At 20.7% G+C, this 20,884-nt stretch overlaps 5 protein-coding genes across 5 annotated transcripts; all 5 read left to right on the top strand. All coding sequences in view use genetic code 6, as the record gives it.

Annotated features, from left to right (window-relative positions):
- Positions 1-1,596: 1,596 nt before the first annotated feature.
- Positions 1,597-2,031, top strand: TTHERM_000041559 (hypothetical protein; the record flags this gene model as incomplete). Its single annotated transcript, XM_012797174.1, has 1 exon — positions 1,597-2,031. One exon carries the CDS (start codon positions 1,597-1,599, stop codon positions 2,029-2,031), a length of 435 nt encoding a protein of 144 aa, XP_012652628.1.
- A 304-nt stretch (positions 2,032-2,335) lies between these two features.
- On the top strand, positions 2,336-3,119 carry TTHERM_00041550 (hypothetical protein; the record flags this gene model as incomplete). The annotated part of the gene is made up of 2 exons (XM_972165.2): positions 2,336-2,360; positions 2,437-3,119. The coding sequence occupies 2 exons, from the start codon at positions 2,336-2,338 to the stop codon at positions 3,117-3,119; spliced, it is 708 nt and encodes a 235-aa protein (XP_977258.2).
- Positions 3,120-4,884: 1,765 nt separating this feature from the next.
- Positions 4,885-7,666, top strand: TTHERM_00041540 (transmembrane protein, putative; the record flags this gene model as incomplete). Its single annotated transcript, XM_972164.2, has 2 exons — positions 4,885-7,447; positions 7,638-7,666. The coding sequence occupies 2 exons, from the start codon at positions 4,885-4,887 to the stop codon at positions 7,664-7,666; spliced, it is 2,592 nt and encodes an 863-aa protein (XP_977257.2).
- Positions 7,667-9,689: 2,023 nt separating this feature from the next.
- TTHERM_000041539 (hypothetical protein) lies at positions 9,690-10,351 on the top strand (the record flags this gene model as incomplete). Its single annotated transcript, XM_012797173.1, has 2 exons — positions 9,690-10,244; positions 10,289-10,351. The coding sequence occupies 2 exons, from the start codon at positions 9,690-9,692 to the stop codon at positions 10,349-10,351; spliced, it is 618 nt and encodes a 205-aa protein (XP_012652627.1).
- A 1,116-nt stretch (positions 10,352-11,467) lies between these two features.
- Positions 11,468-11,818, top strand: TTHERM_000041538 (hypothetical protein; the record flags this gene model as incomplete). The annotated part of the gene is made up of 1 exon (XM_012797172.1): positions 11,468-11,818. One exon carries the CDS (start codon positions 11,468-11,470, stop codon positions 11,816-11,818), a length of 351 nt encoding a protein of 116 aa, XP_012652626.1.
- Positions 11,819-20,884: the final 9,066 nt, after the last annotated feature.

The following is a 20,884-nucleotide window of genomic DNA, read 5'->3' as shown; positions in this document are numbered from 1 at the left end:
TAATTTTTTTTGATCATTAAGATATACTGGTAGAGTCTAGAATAATTATAATTCTTAAACATTATAAATTTGCAAGTTGTAAAGCATAATTCAAGAATGTATTCCTTTTTACCCTAGCCAGTTATTTATGATTTTCGGGGGTTTCTTTGATTTATATTTTTTTATAAATATGATATATAATTTCCTAATTTTTAGTTTTTACTTCAAAATATTTTAGTTTTTTTTTTAATTTTAAGTTAATTTTTTGCAATTTAATTTTATCATAAAGGTAATATTTTTGATTTTTTATTTAATTATCACCTAATTTCAAGAAACAAGAAACGAATTCTGAAAAAAAATTATTATTAAATAATAAGCTATCCAACAATAAAATTTTAATTAGAATTAAATTAGAATTATTTGAAAGTAATATTTAAATTTTAAAGTATAAAAATATCTATATGGAGGAGTTAGACTTTGAGAAAAATATTGAAATAATTAAAAAAATAAGCTACTGCACATTTGTTAATAATGAAATTAGAAATTTTAGAATAAACCTACTCAAATTAGAGAATTGCTAATAAATATAAAAATTTAAAATAATTTTGCCATCAAAATTAAGCAACAATATTTAGGAAGCACAGAATTTTTATGACTTTATAAAGCCATTCTAAAAATTAGATAAACTTGAAATAACTATAGCCAGATTTAACCATATAAAAATAGACATTTCTTAGTTAATATAATCTTTCAAGAATTTAAACTCTCTAAAAAGATTCAAATTCATTTTAGGAAAGCACAACAACAATTGTGATATAAAATTAAATGATTTGGTTAATTTTATCTGCTAGTAAGAAGCTCTTATACAGCTTTTTATTTAAATATCTAGAGGAAACTAAGTAAATTCTGAATTTATCTAAAATATTAATTAACAAATATAAAAATTATAATATCTTAATAAACTAACAATCATTCTCAACAAAATTAATTTAGACTAAAATGGTTTTCAAGCAGGATTGAATTTAATAAATTTAACTCATCTTTAAGAAATAACTCTTAATTTACGTTTTAATAGAAAACAATAAATTTCCATTTCAAAATTAGCAGAAACTTTTAAAAGTTTAAGTTAAGTTAAAAGAATTAGCATATTTTTATTAGACTGCATTATTAACAATGAAGATATTAAACTTTTAAATTAAAATCTTTAACTCCTTAAATTAGTTCATAAGATAGATGTTTAAATTTATTAGGCTTCAATTCTTTAGATGATTTCTTTGATATAATTTTTACCTCAGCTATCACAAAAATAATTTAATATGAATTATATCAAGTAATTACAATTTTAAAGGAAAAATTAAAATTAAATGAGTTAAAGTATGTACTAAAATTTAAGTGATCATAATAATATTGGAATCATTTGTTTAGAATTAAAAGTAAATCTATTAATATTAGATATTGAGGGTGCTGAAGCGTTGAGAGATGGTATAGGGTCATTTTCTGATTTAATAGATTTAAAATTAAACTTAGAAGATATAAATATTGGTTAAAAATAGATGGAAATCATATCTGAAGGAATTAAACAACTAATAAATTTAAGGTTTCTTGTGCTGAGTATTTATGCTAATAGTGAAATAGGAGAAATAGGTTGCTAGGGTATTGGTAATGCACTATCTAATTTAGTTTTACTTGAGGAACTACAAATTATTATTTAAAAATGGAATAAAATTAAATCTTAAGGAGCTATTAATATAGGAAAGGGTATTAGAAACTTAAAAAAGCTATAAAAGCTTAATATTCAATTTGGGGATGACAATTTTATAAATATAGAAGGAATATAGGGATTTTTTGAAGGAGTTTAAGATTTAAATGAATTAAAAGAATTGTATTTTTATTATGGAAAAAATAATTTTATTGGAGAAAAAGGATTTTAACAATTTGGATTAGCTATTTAAAACTTGCAAAAATTACAAAAACTATCAATTCTAATTGATAAAAATAATAAAATAAGTCCAAATGGAATGGTTTTTGTGTAGAAAGGATTTTAGGCATTGAGTTAACATTTATGTGATTTAAAATTACATTTAAATTTTGATCCAGAATTCAATAATTTATTATTCATTGAGCTTTCAAATTGTCTTAAGTGCTTAAAAAACTTAAATAGTCTCTAATTAGAAATTAATACTGAGTCAAATATAGAAAAAAGAGCTGGATTAGAACTTTATAGATCTATTTGTGAACTTAAAAATCTATAAAGCATTTAACTAAATTTAGATAAGTTATTTATCCTATAATTTGTAAGTCTTCCTTAAGAATTAAAACAATTAGAATAGAATAACTTTCAATTATTTTGTCTGAAATGCATTAAATTTAAAAGATAGAAAGTGCTTTTTTTTAATTTGCCATTAAGGTAAGACTTAGAAAATGCATAATAATAATATTAACAACACATTATTAAAGACTAATCAGATATTATTGATGAAAATTATGCATTAACAGAACTTTATGTCTCTGTTGATAAGTAAAATATCTAAGCAGAAGGAATTTTATCTCTTACATAGGCTTTATAAAGACTTTGTTTTTTATAGAGATTGTATATCGAAATTCTACCAAATGCAGTTCATGCTGAAGGAGCAAGAAATTTGGCTTTTTCATTCAAATATTTACAAAATTTGTAAAAATTGCATTTAAAAATATCTTAATCAAATAACATAAGCGAAATGGGCGCTAAATATATTGAATAAAATTTGAAATATTTGAATAATTTAGTAAGCTTTTCATTCTCTTTAGGTAAAAGCAATTTTATTGGTAAAAAAGGTTTTAAGTTTCTTGTTTAAGGTATAAAAAATATCCCTAATATTAAAATAATCAAATTTAGCATTAATCCAATTAATAATATATCTAGAGAAGATTTTCATATCCTTATTGAAGAATCTTGTAATTGGAGATATTTAATTTAATTGAGTCTCAAAATAAAATTTGCAGACTAATACAGCTAGTAACTATTTGCTAATAATTTGTAAATAGAACTTTCTAAGCTAAAATATTTGATTAAATTGAAGTGTAAATTCCCTTATTCGAATAGAAAGCATCATAAATATATTTTTATGAGAAGAGTTCATAGGTTAGTATTTGCTTAATGATTTAATATATTAAATAACAGTTAGACAAATTTCTTTTAATTGTTTGCATTTAATATTGTTTTTTACTTTTAATTTTTTATTGATCTCCATAAATTATGTCAAAATTCACCAATTTTTTGATATACACTGCCCATTTTTTTCTTTGAAATTTAAGATTTTGTCAGGGGATACGTTTAGATTTATAATTATAAATTAATTTGATAGATAGCACATTATATTTATTGAAACAAATATAAAATAAGAGAAATTAAATATTTTAATGGTAAATCATTCTACTTTAGTTACTTTTTAAATTTATTTTAAATATTATTTTTTGAAATTAAAAATTCATCATATTAATTTGTATCTATTAAATTACTTAAAAAAAATAAAGTAATCTTAATATTAAGTTAAAATATTCTTTCTAATTAATAAGATCGATAAATTTGATTTTGATAACAAAGGTAGCATAAATATATTGAGAATAGCTAATTTACATTTTTTTGTAATATAAAAGTTTTAATAGCTTTAAAAATTGTATTAGCAATTATCATTTTCAAGTAAGGTGTTATATTCATCTTATTTTTAGTATAATTTATAACACCAATTTATGAAATAACCTCGTTTCTTAAAAAAAGTGGTCATTAGAGCTATATTATTTATTTTTTTAGATCATTTTCTTCTATAAATTTAACAATATGAATAAAATTAATTTGATTTAAGAATAAATGGAATGCAACATTAAATTATCCTTATAAAATATAACACATGATATAGATTAATGTCCTGTTTAATTCATTTATTAAGGTGCAATACTAAACATTTCATATATTTTTTTTCTTCTAAATATAACTATTAAAGATGCTATATTTCTCTAAAAGATTGCGTAAAATATTAAAATTAAGCGAATTAGTTGATTCTTTTATAATAATTTATATCAAAATTAATATCTAATTGCAAAAAAAAAAGCAAACCAAATAAATAAATGATAAAAGTATATTTCTTAATATTATTATGTAACTTTGCATATTTAGTTACTAATGTAGAGGTTAAACACTAGAATGATAATGATATAGTAGACAATTAGAACATTTGTGATGAAAAATTAATTAAGTATCTTGATAGTTAATCTATTTAGTACAAATTAGATGACTATGTAATTTAACTAGGGGATTTAAATTAATAGGAATTTAATTTGGAAGTTAGTGACTGTTTAGTAAATAAGACTTTACTTTTAAACACAAATTTTAGCTTACAAATAAATAATATTGAATTAAATAATCTTACGAGCAATAATAAAAGTATCATAAAATTTTAATGCAAAAATTCAACTCAAATTAATAATATCTTTGTGAAAGATTGTAAGATTAATGGATAAAACAATCTTATTGAAATAATATCTAAAGATAGTATTAGCATTAATAAATTATCAAGCATAAATTCAAATAGCATAAATTTAAATGGAAATCATATGAAAATAAATTATCTTTACTTAAATAGTTATTATGTAAAATAAGATTCTTTAATTTTATTAAGTAATTCAGATATGATGATAGAAAATATTCATATTATTAATATCATTAAATTACAAATCAGATCAACCAACTCAATTTATGTGAAAAATGTATTTTCTAAAAGTAAAGATGGATCTACTCTACCTTTTATCAGCAAGAATGTTTTGATAGAAAATCTTATTATAGGATCAAAATAAGTTTATTTTGAAACTGAGGAAGATTAAAATAATAATCTAATTAACGAATTGTATTAAATTTAAAAGATATGTTAAATGCAAGATAAATTAAAAATAAAATCTGTTGAAATTTATTTCGACCACTTAACCCTAAATTTAAAAATAGGTCATATCAAATTTGACAAAGATATCGCTCTATCAAGTTTATCAGTCACTAATGTAGAAAAAATCACTATTGACAGATTTGATTTAAATATAAATCAAAAATATCTTGACATTGATGACAGTATTGTATTCATAACTGACGCTTTAAGTGTTCAAATAAATAATCTTAATTTTACATCGGCTACATAAGTTATTTAAAATAATATGTTTACATTTGATGAAGTACAAAGCATAATAATAAAATCATTCTTGATTGAAAATATTTTACTTGAATCAAAATTAATAACAGTTTCAAGATCTGATAGCTTTTATTTAGAAGGTATTCGATTGAAGAATTGCTTTTTTAAAACAGATTTAATTAGTTTTGAAAAAACTAATATAGCTACAATATCAAATTCTAGCTTCATTCTTGATTCTAACTCTCCGAATTTCAGTTATTTCTAACCACTCAGTAAAAATGATAAGGATTAAAAAACTTAATAAACTGAGTGGTTAAAAGCTTACGATGATATGGATGGGTCAAGGTCTTTAATTATTATGGGAGATTTTGAGAGATAGTATTTTCAAATTACTAATCTATAAATTGAAAACTGTTTTGCAGATTTTGGAGGATTTGATTCTAGATTTCTTTCAGTAACTAATTCATTGAAAGATTTAAAAATCAATAAAAGTACTTTTCAGAATATGAAATCCTATTAAAATGGAGGTTGCTTGAGGTTTTATGTTTTAAATAGTTTAGAAATTACTTCATCAAATTTTACAAATTGTGTAAGCAATAAATTTGGAGGGGCTATATTTGTCAAGACTTTTTAAATTATAAATTTTAGTAATTTGAATTTACAAAGTAATTCAGCTCTTTTTGGAGGTGGTATTTCTATTGATTCATAAGGAAATGAAAAAAATTTAGTAAATATAAATTTTAAAAACAATACATCAACTTACTTAGATAACGACTTGTATGATTATACCTCTTGTTTTCAAATAAATTAAATATTTGAATACATTCCTAATTATTTTTAATAAAATTACCTACTTAGAAGAGTTTCTATTTCTGATTCGAAAGCTTATCTCATTCCAGGCTCTATTTATATTATTCTAATTGATTTAAATTTCTTTAAAAATGATAATTCTAAAATGAAAAAAGTGAACCCAACTACTATAAATAACATTTTCTTTGGAAATTTGTATAACTTTTACCAGCCATAAAAATAATTATAAAATGTAGGAGATATTAGTTAGTATCTAAATTATGAAATAAACTTGAAAGAATTCAAATAAAATTAAGCATACCTTTTGTTCTAACCAAATTCTGGTTTAAAGCAATTTAAATTTAATTTTATTTATGGTATTGAATCACTGATTGATATAGAATTATCATCTCGCGATTGTATTTAAGGTTAGTAAAAAGTTTAATTTACCACTTTAGACACCTCAAGGTATATGTGTAAATATTGTGAAGCTATGTCTGCAAATTATAGGAATGATTTGTTTGAGTGCTAGCAATGTGATAGCTAGATATTTTCTTAGTGCTACTTAAACTATACTTTGCTTAATCAAGGTTATTGGAGGGAGTCACTTCAAGTAGATAAAAGATTTATATATAAATGTCAAAGTACAAGCTAATAATCTTGTATAGGTGGAAGTGGGTTTGGAAATGAGCTCTGCTCAGAAGGACGAATAGGAAATGAGTGCTCGGTATGTGATGAAACTTCCTCTTATTGGAATGCAACTTATACATCAAACAGTCTCTACTCTTGCGTTAAATGTGATGATATTTAATCAAATGCAATTAAAATTTGGGTAGGAACCACCTTGTTTATCATGATACTTTTTCTTTTGATTAATAGCAATTTTAAAAAGATATAAAATTAAATTTATCAACATTACTTATTAAGAATGCATATGGCTTTCATCGGTACTAGCTTTACAAAATTTGGGCTTGCTTCTGTTTTTATAAAGATTCTATCATTTAATGCTTCTCTCTTAGGTTTCGTCTAAAACTAACTTGAAATAAGCGTCAAAGACACATTAATAGAATAGTCGATTCAATATTCAAGTCCATTACAAACAAGTTTTGTTTCAATTAATTGTGCAGTTTATGATATATTTCCTAATTAGTAGTATTATGGCATAGTAAAATTAAAATTATACTTGACACTGCCTTTATTAGTAATCCCTTTAGTGCTATTTTTACCTTTGATTAGATTCTTCTGTAAAAAATCAAGTGCAAGATATCTAAAATATAATATATCTTTTACTATAATTTACACTCTCTTTATAGTTTTTTACAACCAAATCCTTAGTGTCTGTCTTGACTCTTTGACTTGCAGAAGCTTTGGAAATGGAGAAAAAGCTCTATAAATTGATCTAGCAGTTCCTTGCAGCTAACGCCATCAGTATTATATATTTTCATTAGGAGGATTAGTGTTATATTCTATTTTAGTACCATCTTACTTAATTTACAGTCTCATATCAAACAGGAATAAACTGAATTGTATATAAACTCTTTTCTAATTCGGATTTCTGTATTAAGAATATAAAAAGCAATTTTATTTTTGGGAAATAGCGCGCTTTTCTGTTAAGGTGTCCTTTCTGATAATTTAAAAAATTTTCTTTTAGAATAAGCAGCTCATGAACAGTTTATTCATAATTCTTTTAATTTTTTATTAATATTGCTTGCAAAGATATTAGCCTTTCTAAAGAACGCAGTTGAATAAAATGGAATTGATAAGTATCCAAATAGTGCTTCTAAATTTTATAGCAACAATTGTTTTCTAGACTCAGAGCAATAATATTTAAGATAACTTTATAGATTATATTCCAAACATTTTCTTATATGTGTGCCTGCTTTTTTCTCTCATATTTATGACATACAACTCTATACTAATATTGATATCTTTTGCAGAAACTATTATTTCAAAGATATAATCTAATTCTAAATTAGCTTGTATAATTAGATATATTCCATAATTTAAATTGAAATAAAATTTAGAGAGAACTCGTAAAAATTTTTAAAGATTTAGAAGTCAAGTAAAATATATTATACAATTTAAGAATCAATAAGAATAATTTTAAGACATATTTAAGTTTTTATAGGAATGATCACTTTAGATTTTCTAAGATTAGTAACTATTAAAAATAAATTGTCTCTTTATCCTTAATACAAAGTATATCTTTATAGAGATAATTCAAAAATTATTTGAAGTTAACAACATTGTATTGTTTTATATTTTAATGCATATAAGTGTATACATCTAAACCCTTAAAGATAATTTTTGACAAGAAAAAATAATCTGAAACATTCTGAATTACATTTCAAAATTAATAAAAGAAAATTTGTTTTCTTAATAAAAATTAGGCAAAAAGTAATAATTGCGCTGAATCAAATTACAAAAATAAAATAAAAAACAAAAATTAATTCTCAAAATTTATATTTGTGAAAATTAAAAACAAATTTATACTTTTATTTAAGACTTTGTTTTATTCATTCTCCATAAATTAGTTATTCATATTGATACAAAAAATACTTATTGATAGTAATATATCTTTAGTAAATAATTACTCAAAAAATGACTTTTATTTAATCATAAAATCAGCCTAATAATAAAGCATTTTATAAAATTTGAATATTTTTAATAACTAATTAAGCATTTAAATGAAGCTATTTTATTTTTTTCTATTTTTTATCATAAATAATGTGTACATTCTGGAATAAAAAGTAAATATATTAACTTATCTATTTGATCTTTCTTTTATGAACAACTATAACGATATAATTCTTTTGTTTAAAAAAATTATCTTAATTACAAAAAAATAAAGAAAGATATAAAATTAATTATCTCTAAATGAATCTACTAAAACTAATTGTAAATTTTATTGCATTTATTGTATTTATAAAAGCGCGTATGCTAAATTTGTAATAAAATAGCTTAGATACTACAAAATAATAGAATAGCTGTGATATTTAAATAATTCAAGCTTTGGTTAATTAGAAAATCGATTTTATCTAAAATGAGTATGAAATTTAACTTTAAAGCAAAGATTCAATTTCTCTAGATTTGGTTTTAAACAGCTGCATTGTGAATAAAACATTAATTTCAAATCAAATAAATTAATTAGAGTTGGGAAAGGTAAATTTGACAAATATTGAAAGCAAGAGCAATTCGTAATTATTAAGCCTAAAAAATATTTAAACAGTTTAAATTAGCTAGTTTTCTGCAAGTATGATAATCGCAAATTAATAAACACATCTAATAGAAATAAGCTCTGATAGCGATATAATGATAAGTGAGCTCTCAGGCTTTAAGTTTTAAGGCCTAAGTGTAACGAGCAAAAATATTACAATTTAAAAATTTGAAATTTAAAATGAATTCTTATATATGGCAGATTATAGTTTTATAGGTGAATATATAAGTATCAAAAAAATGACATTATATAATCATAGTTAAATTAATATCTAATAATCTAATATTATTAAAATTGATGAACTAAAGGTGTAAAATTTAAATCCAAGTAGTTTATTTTTATAACTTGATGGTTTAAAGGTTATTATTGATAAAGTTATTCTATTGCCTGCTTTTTTTTAAATTATTACTTTTACAACTGAATTACTTTAAATTAACAGTATTTTGGATAATTCGGAACTATCCTAGTTACCATTTTCTTTGTTTGCGTTTGATGGAGGATCAAAAAATTTAGTAATTGGTGATATATAAACACTAAATAAATAGTCTGATATGTTACTAGTGATCAGGAAAGTTAAAAATATTTAAATACATAATATTGATTTAAATATAAATTCTATATTTAACTTAGATAAATTTTTCATAAAATATAGATTTGAATTTGAAAATATTGATAATTTAATAATCAATAAAATTAAGTTATCTTCATTTTTTAAAATCATTAATGAAAATATATTTTATTTTGAAGATATAAATAATGTGTAAATAAATTATTTAAGCATAGAAAATTTTAGCTTAAATTCTAAATTGCTTGACTTTAATGCAATAAAAAATATAACACTTAGTTAAATATAAGTTAGAAATTGCTTTTATTAATAAAATTTGATTAGAGTTTATAATAATGAAGTGTTTTAATTGCTTGATTCAAATTTTAAATTAGAATAAAATTATTAAAATCTAAGTTAATTTAAATTGTTATAAAACTACAGCACCGAGTATATATTTTAAAAAAGTGATTGGCTAATGAATTTTAATAATGGTTAAAGTGATCGCTCATTGCTTATTATCAATTAATTAGAAAATAAAAATTCAGGAATTAAATATATAGTTATTTAAAGAATTTATGCTAATTTAGGAGGATATGATTCCAGATTTCTTTTAGACTTTAACAAAGACCATTTAATTAATAAATCAGTATAAATAGAGTAAAGTGAGTTTCATAATATGATTACCCTGTCGAATGGTGGATGCTTATTTTTTTATAAGTCTCCAAATATAACAGTAAACAAATCTACTTTTAAAAATTGCACAAGCAAAAAATTTGGTGGAGCAATATCTTTTTTTAGCACTCTTTTCTATAATATCACGAGCGTTTTATTTTAGGATAACTATGCTTTATTTGGTGGAGCGATTTCTTTCTAAAATAATATAGCTTATTAATTAGATTATCAAAATTTAGAGTTTAAAAACAATAATTCTACTTATTTAGATAAAGATATATATTTTTATAATGAAGTCTTCTAAATAAAATAAGTCATTGAGTATATTTCAAATTACTAAGAAAAAGAATATAAATTAATTGAGTATCCCAAAACAAGTAAAATGAGTTTAATACCAAGCTCAACCTATATTTTCATTCTTGAATTAGTTTTTTTAAGATCAACTACTTTTATCAATGGAAGTTTTTAACTTTAAAGTATTTATGAGCTTTTGAGAGATGATTTAACTTAGTAAGATAATATTAGGTTAAAAGATGAAATATTTTCAGGAAATTTATATGACTTTTTTTAACCAAATATACAGAATTTCTATTAAATTTCATTTTAGAAAGTGAAAATAATTTTAAAAGAAATAAATTCAGCATATCCTTATTTAGTTTTTGTATTTGATCCTGATCAAACCTTTAATTTAAATGCTTTAATTAATATTTAATTTAAGTAAGGTATTACATTTTCAATAGGGGAGTGTACTTAAGGATAAAAAAAGATAACTACTGATGAAGAGAGCTAACTATATGAGTGTAAATACTGCGATAATATGTCAGCCAATTATAGAGATGATATTTTTTAATGTATTCCCTGCGATATTCAATTTTTCTCTAAATGCTACTTAAACTACACAGAACTCAATCCTGGATATTGGAGATAAAGTTATGAAATAGATAATAGTTTGGTTTACAAATGTCAGTTTGGTCATTTGAAATCTTGTATTGGAGGTAGTGGAATTGGTAATTAACTTTGTTCGGAGGGAAGAGTTGGCAATGAGTGTCAAAGTTGTGATGAACATGGTTATTATTGGAATTCTACTTATACTACCAACGGATTATATTCATGTTCTAAGTGCGAAGCAATATCAGCGAATTATGTAAAAATAGGAATAGGACTATTAGCATTCATACTAATTATCTATTTTATTATTTATAGCAATTTTAATAAAATTTAGAATATCATTTATCAGCAGTATCTCATGAAAATGAATATAATTTTTATAGGAACTAGTTTTACTAAATTAGGTTTAGCTTCAGTCTACATCAAAATTGTATCATTTCATGCATCGATTATTATTTTTCTTCAAAATTAATTGGAGATCAACTTAAAGGACACAATACTTTCTATGTCACTTTAATATGCTGTTAATCCTATTTAGAGCAGTTTTGCCTCAGTTAATTGCCTTCTATATGACATTTTTCCAACTAATGACAACTACGGTTTTCTCAGATTGAAATTTTATTTACTATTACCGTTTATAATTTTGCCAATAGTGCTACTATTTCCTTTTATGAGGAGAATTTTTAAGAAATCAAGCTAGAGATTCTTTAGATATAACATCTATTTAACTATAACTTATGTTCTTTTTATTGTATTTTACAATCAAATTTTAAGCATTTGCATGGATGCTCTCTTATGTAGAAAATTTAATAATGGTGAAAGCTCTCTTCTAATAGACTTATCAATACCTTGCTATAAAGGGAAGGAATATTATAGCTTTTCACTTAGTGGAATATTGGTTTATTCTGTGCTCGTACCATCTTATTTAATGTACAATCTTTATAAAAATAGAAACAATTTAAACAAAATCTAAGTTCTGTTTTAGTTTGGATTCCTGTATTAAGAATACAAGCAAAACTATTATTATTGGGAAATGGTTCGCTTTTTTTTAAAGGTGTTATTTTTAATCATTTAAAAAATTTTCTTCTAAAATATTTAATTCATGAATAGCTTATTTATAATATGCCTATTTATTTATCATTATTGCCTCCAAAGCTATCAGCCCTTTCAAAGAAAATTGCTTAATAGAATGGAATTAATTAGTGTAAAAATATTAATTCTATCCTTCTTTTCTGCTATAATAATTTAGTCAGAAAACTAAGTTTCTAGTAATATAATTAATTTACTCTAAACAATTTTCTTATATTTATGCCTTGCAGCTGTTTTGTTATTTAACATTTATAACGGCTTCTTGATAATAAATTCACTTAAAGAACTAATTTTTTATAAAATGAAATCTTATTTTAACAATTCTATCATAAAAAAATGTTTTGCTAACTCACAAGAATAACAAAACACAGAAAGAGTAAGAAAAAATTTCAAAATACTGAGGAATCAGGTAAGAAGCATAATCAGGTTTTAATATTCTTCTGATAACCTTTTTAATTCTGTAAAGCTAGAGGATTTAATCTGAATAAATAGTTTATTTATTTTAAATAAGTTTTATATAAGATTACATATTTACTTCATAATAGTGTATGAAATTTAATTTATTTGACAAACTTTTATTAAATACTTATTATAGCAATATTATATTCTTATGGAAGTGGAGAATTAAGAATTTAATTCCTGGATTTACATAAAAATAGATTTATTATTTAATAATTTTATTTTGGTTTTTATTAAAAAATATTAGTTTAATAATTTTTTAATTTAATTATGTAATTTAAGAAATTATATTTTTAATTTATAATTCATCAAAAAATTAAATTTTTGATTAAAAATTATTATTTATTTTTTTTGTTAGTTCAGGTATATTAAATAATTTAATTATAAATTCATTCTACTTGAATTACTTTTTAAAGTTATTTTCAATATTGCTTGCAAAGATATTAGCCTTTCTAAAGAACTCAGTTGAATAAAATGGAATTAATAAGTATCCAAATAATGCTTCTAAATTTTTTAGCAACAATTGTTTTCGAGACTCAGAGCAACAATATTAAAGATAACTTTATCTATTATATTCCAAATATTTTCTTATATGTGTGCCTGCTTTTTTCTCTCATATTTATGATATACAATTCTATACTAATACTGATATCTTTCGCAGATACAATTATTTCAAAGAAATAATCTAATTCTAAATTAGCTTGTATAATTAGATATATTCCATAATTTAAATTGAAATAAAATTTAGAGAGAACTCGTAAAAAATTTTAAAGGTTTAGAAGTCAAGTAAAATATATTATACAATTTAAGAATCAATAAGAATAATTTTAAGATGTATTTAAGTTTTTATAGGAATGATCAATTTAGATTTTCTAAGATTAGTAACTATTTAAAATTGTCTATTTATCCTTAATTCAAAGTATATCTTTATACAGATAATTCAAAAATTATTTGAAGTTAACAACATTGTATTGTTTTATATTTTAATGCATTTAAATGTTTATTATGTAAATCCTCTAGAAACATTTTTGATACAAAAAAAATAATAATAATCTGAAAAGTACTGAGTTCAATTACATTTCTAAATCTATAAAAGAAAATTTATATAAAAAAGCAATAATCATGCCTAATCAAATAAGAAAAATAAAATTTTATTTGTTTTAAATTAATTTGTGTTTTAATATATTTTTATCAAAATAAAATTTTTTTATTAATCAATTCAATTAACTAGTTAACCTATTGGAATTTTGGAAATTTAAATAATTTTTTCTGATTTTTTATTTTATTATAACTTTAAAACTACTGTATTTTTCTCTTTTTACACTCACTTAAGTAAATAAATAAAAGAATGCATTTTAAGACTTTTCAATTAAATAATAAAACAGATATTATTTATTTTAAGGATTTTCTATAAATTTTTTTTCTTACTTGAGCTAAATATGCTAGTTTTACTTAATTAAAGAATATTTGAACTGCATAAAATTGGTAAATTTAAATTATTTTCTTTATTGATTGATTGCTTATTAAAAATAAACTATTATTTATAATAAAATAATGTAGATAAAATTTAATATATTTGATGAATGTATAAGATTAAGGCTTTTAAAATTTAAAATGTTTGACTTAATGTTTTTCATAAATCATACAAAAGGTACAAAAAATTTTTTTACTGAAAATGATTACTTGTTTTTAAAGATATTTTCAAGATAGTTTTCATAAATAATGTTATAACAAATAAGCTTATAAAAACTTTGGAATACTTAGGTCAAATCTATATTTTAAAATAAATTTTTATTTTTTAATATGTAGGAAGCTTAAATTTAGACAGTAAAACTAATATGAATTATAAAACTAAATTAGGTTATAGATCCATACAAAATTCTTGCAAAAAAACAACCTCTCACCTATTTCATAATAGAAATTATTTAATTTAGGTTTTACCAGATCATTAGAAAAAATAATACACTACTTAATATTATGTATTCAGCTTTTAATAATTGATAGAGTATTTTATTTTCTACTTTAAAGATATTTATTTGATAATTTAATAATTTATTTATCTATTTAAAAGCTGAAGTAACAAAAAATCATTCAAGCTTTTAAAAAACATAAAGATTTTTTCTTTTACATTAAAAATAGAAATTAAGTTTATTTATAGTATTTTCTTTCAAGCAAATGAATTAATGAAAATAAAAACTTAGTTTCTTTTGTAAATAAAGATATATATATATTTATTTAGTTTGATTATTACTGATAATATATTTATTTCAAATTCATGTAAGTAAACTCATTTTTTTGATTTTGTTATTAAATTATTTTGATACAATTAAAAAAGATATCTTTTAGGAATTAATGCTATTTTATTACTCGACCTATTAAATATTTTTTATTTTTATTATCTATTAATTAAATACCTACCCCTACTAAATATTTTATTTTTTTTAAATTTAGTATCCTTATATTATTTTAACAATACTAAAATTTTAAGCTAATGAGTCATTAATTAGAAATTAGGAATGCTAAAAATTTTTAATTTATAAATTCATTCTCACATATACTATGTATCCTATATTCGATATCACTAGAGATTTATTTATAAGCTAGCTAATGGTAATGTAATAGAGATGATCAATTCGGATTTATAAGTAACAAGCGACTTGAAATTGATTATTAGAAGATAAAAAGAAAATCAAATCATTGTATTTTTTATTATCTTTATTGATTAGGTTTTAATATTGCAAAAATAAAATAAACTAAATTTAAAAAATATAGTCAAATTTTCTAAATTTTGATGATAAATTTATTTAACATTTTAGGTCTTATTTATAAAAAAATTTTAAATTAATTTATTTTAAAATCAGTTTTGTTATTAATTTGATCATATTAACCCATTTAACTTTAGAAATTTCAAACTTGAAAGACTATTTTAATTTTATATTTTTTTATTTATATCACCTTTAAAAATTATTTATGATGAAATAAATCCTAACTTGAAGTAATTAAACTCTATAATTTATTTAAATATTTCAACAAACATTTCGTTTATTAAAATTAATTTCTTTTTTAAGAAAGTTATTTTTTACAAAATAAATAAGCATAAATTATATTAATTGGATAGTCTTTATATAAATTTTTTATAAATTAATACATATTTTCCTTTTCAAAGCATGAAGAAATATTTAATTTTTTCTCTCTCTTCTATAATTAAAATCATTACAAGTTCCTTTTTGATAACGAAATATCTTTAAATTTACAAATTAATTTATTATTTAAAAATAAATAAATAAATTAATTAATACATTTATTGATGTGTTTATTTTTAGTAATTAAAATTTAGTAATTCTGGTTTATATGTTAATTTAATTTTTAAAACTAAATATATTTGTTGAACATTATTTAAATTTAATTTTTATCCTACCCTATGTAAATTTATGTTTAAAATAACTTCTTTCTAATAATAAAATTAATAATTTTGTCTACGTGAATGACTTGTTTCTTACCTATATTTTATCCTAAGCTATAAAATTGCAAAAATATTTCTAAATATTGCAAAAAAATAAATAAATAATGCATTTATGGGTACCTCAAAGCATAATAAATACGATTCAATAATAATTTATATACATCTAAAATACTTATGAACGTATAAATAACATGAAGTTGTTTTATATGTGCAGATAACAAATTTTATATAATATTTATTAGTTGAAAAAATGTGAAATATCAAATTGCTTTATTTATTACTTGAATAATAAAGATAGATCATTAATGATAGCTTTATATAAAGATGCTTAAAATAAATTAAATAAAAATCTATTCATTATTTTATTCAATGTCTTTTTTTATTCACTAATAATTATAAATAAAATTTCATTTTTAAAATGTAGATTGATTGATTTCTATATTGTTTAAGCTGGCGGTAATCAGAGAGAAAAAAATAATTAATAATATATGTATATGTGCTTGAGTTGTTAGTTTAATAAAAGACTTTCTGGAAGAAGAATTATTAATTAATTACCCTTTTAATAATAAACCAAATTTATTAAAAATAAACTAGCTAATTTCTACCAATCAATTTTTTTCTTTAGAGTAAAATTAAAATCTGTGAAAGTGATTTTAAAAAGTGATAGTTTATACCTTCATCTAAGAAAATAATCAATTCAAATTCATAGAATTTTTTTACTAAAATTATTCTTTTGCAATATGGCAAAAAAACTAACAATACAAACTTATATTTACCAAATATAATTATACAAAAAAAATTTGCTAATAGAGATACTGACAAGGTTGAGTGAGGAACAATTAAGTGTATGCAGCGTAATTAACTATTGACCAGGTCAATATAATAAATAAAAAATTTTAATTATACAGATTTTCACACAGCCTTTTGGGTAACCAATGGCTTGCTTTTATGAATTTGTTATTTATTTTGTTTATAATAATTAGATCTAAGCAGAAATTCTATTAGCTTTTGATTCAAAGTCTATGTCTTTTTTGCATTATTTAAAAATACTGATTACATTCATTTATTTGGATGACTTAAAAGTTATTTTTTACTCTAAAAGCAAATTTAATATCAAACATACCATCATTTTTAATAGTTTTACATATATTTATTTGTTAGAAGAAGCATTTTTTTTAAAGAAAATTTATAAAGTTTTTTGTTCTCTTATAGATAATCTACTATCAATTATTACATTATTTAGCTATTTATTATAGTAGCCAAAATTTTGTATTGATTAATTTTAACTAAATATGAACAAAATACTTAAAAAGGCACATCAAATTATTTAAAGGTATCCGCTTAAATACAATATTTAAGCTTGTAATTTATAATTTATAACATTTTTAAAATATTTTTTATTCTGACTATTCAAGAAGGATATAACAACAACTTAATTATATTACTTTTTTGAATAACTAATAGATATATAGATAGAACTTTAAGAAAATTCTTTTCAAGAATTATGTTTCTATTACAAAAATTTTTTACATAATAACTCTATAACATTTTGAATTATTGTAATAAATCTAAATCAGCCTATCTGATTGGCTTTTAGCAGAGGGTTATCTCAAGTTATTGTCAAATTTTTTACACATTACATAAATAGAATTGTTTGATTGAGAAAACCTATTTACCTTAAATATTTAGAAAAAAAAATAATATTTTTTTGGTTTAGTTTTCATACACATTATTTTTTTTTTAATATATTTCAAAAAAGAATATGTTTTATTAGTAATTTTATATAATTAAATTTATTAAAGACTCTAAAATAAAACAAACAAAATATGCTTAATACTTCATTTAAATTATAAAGGAATATTTTTTAATATATTTCCATATTCTCTCATGATACTTATAAAAATTGCAATTTCCTTCATATTAGTAAGTTATTTATATTTTACATATAATTTTCTTTTCATAAAAAAATAAAATATTAATTGACATAATTCTCATTTTTTAAGACAAGCATAATTGAAACAAGTAAGATGATATCAAAAAACTTAAATAAATTTTAGTAAATTAACTAAAATTAATTACTGTTTATCTACCATCCGCTAAATTAATAATATTTTTTAAAAAACTTAAAAACATAATTTAACGCTAAATTAAAAAATTTTTACTTAAACTAAATCCCCTTTTTAAGCTAAATATTTGTCAATACAATTTGTTGTATTAAAATTATTACCTTTTTTGTTTAATAAAATTTTTTTTTGAATAATAATAACACTTGAAAAAATATTAGTCAAATATTTTAATAAAAGTATCGAAAAATGAACATAAAAAAATCTAACACAAAGTAAAAATATAGTTAGTTGTCTATTGATAATTCTACTAGACCTTAAAAAGTGTGAACGTTTACAAAAGTATAAGTAAGAAAATTCTTTAATAATTAAACCTAAATAAAAATCAAATAGCTGAAAATGCCTGAATTAATTTTTTAATTAAAAATAGGAATATATTCTTATTAAATATTGCATAAATTGTATCACCGATCATCAATTTTAGATTATTTTACTTATTTTATATCAATTATAAAATAAATGATATTCTTTGAGTTAACTTATATAATTTAAGTTAAATTTGCTATATGAAAAATATAAAACTAAAAGAAAGTTCTCAAAAATCAAATATTATTTTTAATACCTAAAAGCCAACTACTTCCAAATTATGTATGTATTTCTCATCAGAAAAATAAAAATAAGTGTCGAAGCTTTCTTTAAAGATTCCTAAGAAAAGCAATAAATTATAGAAATCAATTTCCAACATAATTCAATAAAAAATTAGATTAATTGAAAATTAAAAGAAATTTTGGTTGGAGGAATTAGTTGGACAAATAATAAATCATTGGATTTGTTATAAAGTAAATAAAAAAGGCTGAATACAATTTTACAATCTTAATTTACATGAAACCGTAATCACTGTTTATAAATTTTAGACTTTATATGAATAAATTAGATAATTCATTAAAATTTAAAAAAAATATTTTTATTGCTTGATGAAAATTGATCTTTTTATTGTATAAATAAATTTAATCTTTTGAATTCAGTTAGTTCATTAACATATACATTAATTTCATTTGAGCTTATAAAAATGAATGAATAGTCGGTTTATATTAATATATATCAACATTACGTTATTAAATTTTAATGAGAAACCAACAAGAAACTACAAGTATGCTGAATAAATAAATTTATCTTACTTTAAAAATGATAAGTAAAATAAATAATCTTAGCCAATCATATCAATTAATTTAAATTGCTTACAAAAAATTATCATAGGTTTACATATTTCTGAATTGCATACGCATTAGCCAATAAAAATTGTAAAATTTACATGTGTTTATCTAAAATTTAAAAAATGGTTTTGATCTTGAATGATTATTATTAAAATATTCCATCTATTACTTTATATGTAAAACATATATTTATTTATTAAATTCTTATCATATTTTAACAGAGGGATTTGTTGTTACAATTTTTTATAAATAAAATACAACTAAAAAAAGAGCTAAAAAATCATAAAAATGTAATTGAAGAATCAAACATTATAAGGGTGTTAGTATTTATTAATATTTAGATTACTACATTAAAATACTATAGGCTTTTTAAAACTAAAATAAGGGTTAAATAATATCTGTTTCTATATTAATTTATAAAAATTAAATTACAGTATGTAATTACAAGTATTTAATATGAATTGAAAGTAAGACACATGCTCTTGAATATTACTAGAACCATAAAGCTTTCTGTTTTTTATTTTTAATACAAGCTCATATAAAAATCATGAGTAAAAGATATTTAGATCAGAAATTTAAATTACTCATTATTTTCTTGAAATTTTATTTATGGTATCCATGAAATATCTTTCATCCAAACATTTATTTATTACATTATTCTTTGTATTAACTTATTTACTTATTTAGTTTACTTTGCATTAATTAATTTTTTTGATATTAAATAACTTTGTAATAGGAAAATAGTTATTTTACAAAATGCACATTTACATTCTTAAAAATGAAAGCATAATTAAATAATAAAAATAATGATTAAAGTATTCATAGTACTAGCTAGAAAAATACTTACAGTCAAGCAGATTTACAATAAACACTTTTTTGATAAATTAATTTTATTAACTAAAAAAACTCAATTTAAGAAATATTGTTGTATTGTATTTATTTCTTTTAAGATATGAAGATAAATGTATTTGCAAGTAAAAGTCTTTAAATTTAATTATTATTAACATACAAATGAATACCAAATTGAGTTATTCATAGACTAAATGGTATAGAAGTTCGATGATTGAACTAGTCTATAAAAATTTTTATTTTATAATAGTGAGTTATTTTAATCATAAAATTGTAAGAGCTAGAGATTAAAAAATTTATCTATACTAATCATTAAATAGTCTTTAATAATTTGTTTTTCAGACACAATATATGATTGTATATTTTTTTCTATGAGATTTCTAAGTAACTCTTTATAAGTTTTTTTAATATGAAATATCATGTCAGTAAAATAATCTGTAAGCAAGTAAGAACTAAAATAAAAAACCTGTAGATATTAAATATTTGAAGTATTCTAAATAAT

This window comes from Tetrahymena thermophila, assembly GCF_000189635.1.
Source record: "Tetrahymena thermophila SB210 genomic scaffold scf_8254667, whole genome shotgun sequence".
Lineage (NCBI taxonomy): Eukaryota > Ciliophora > Oligohymenophorea > Hymenostomatida > Tetrahymenidae > Tetrahymena > Tetrahymena thermophila.
The sequence above is the reverse complement of the archived record's forward strand: the minus strand, read 5'-3'. Positions and strand labels throughout refer to the sequence as shown.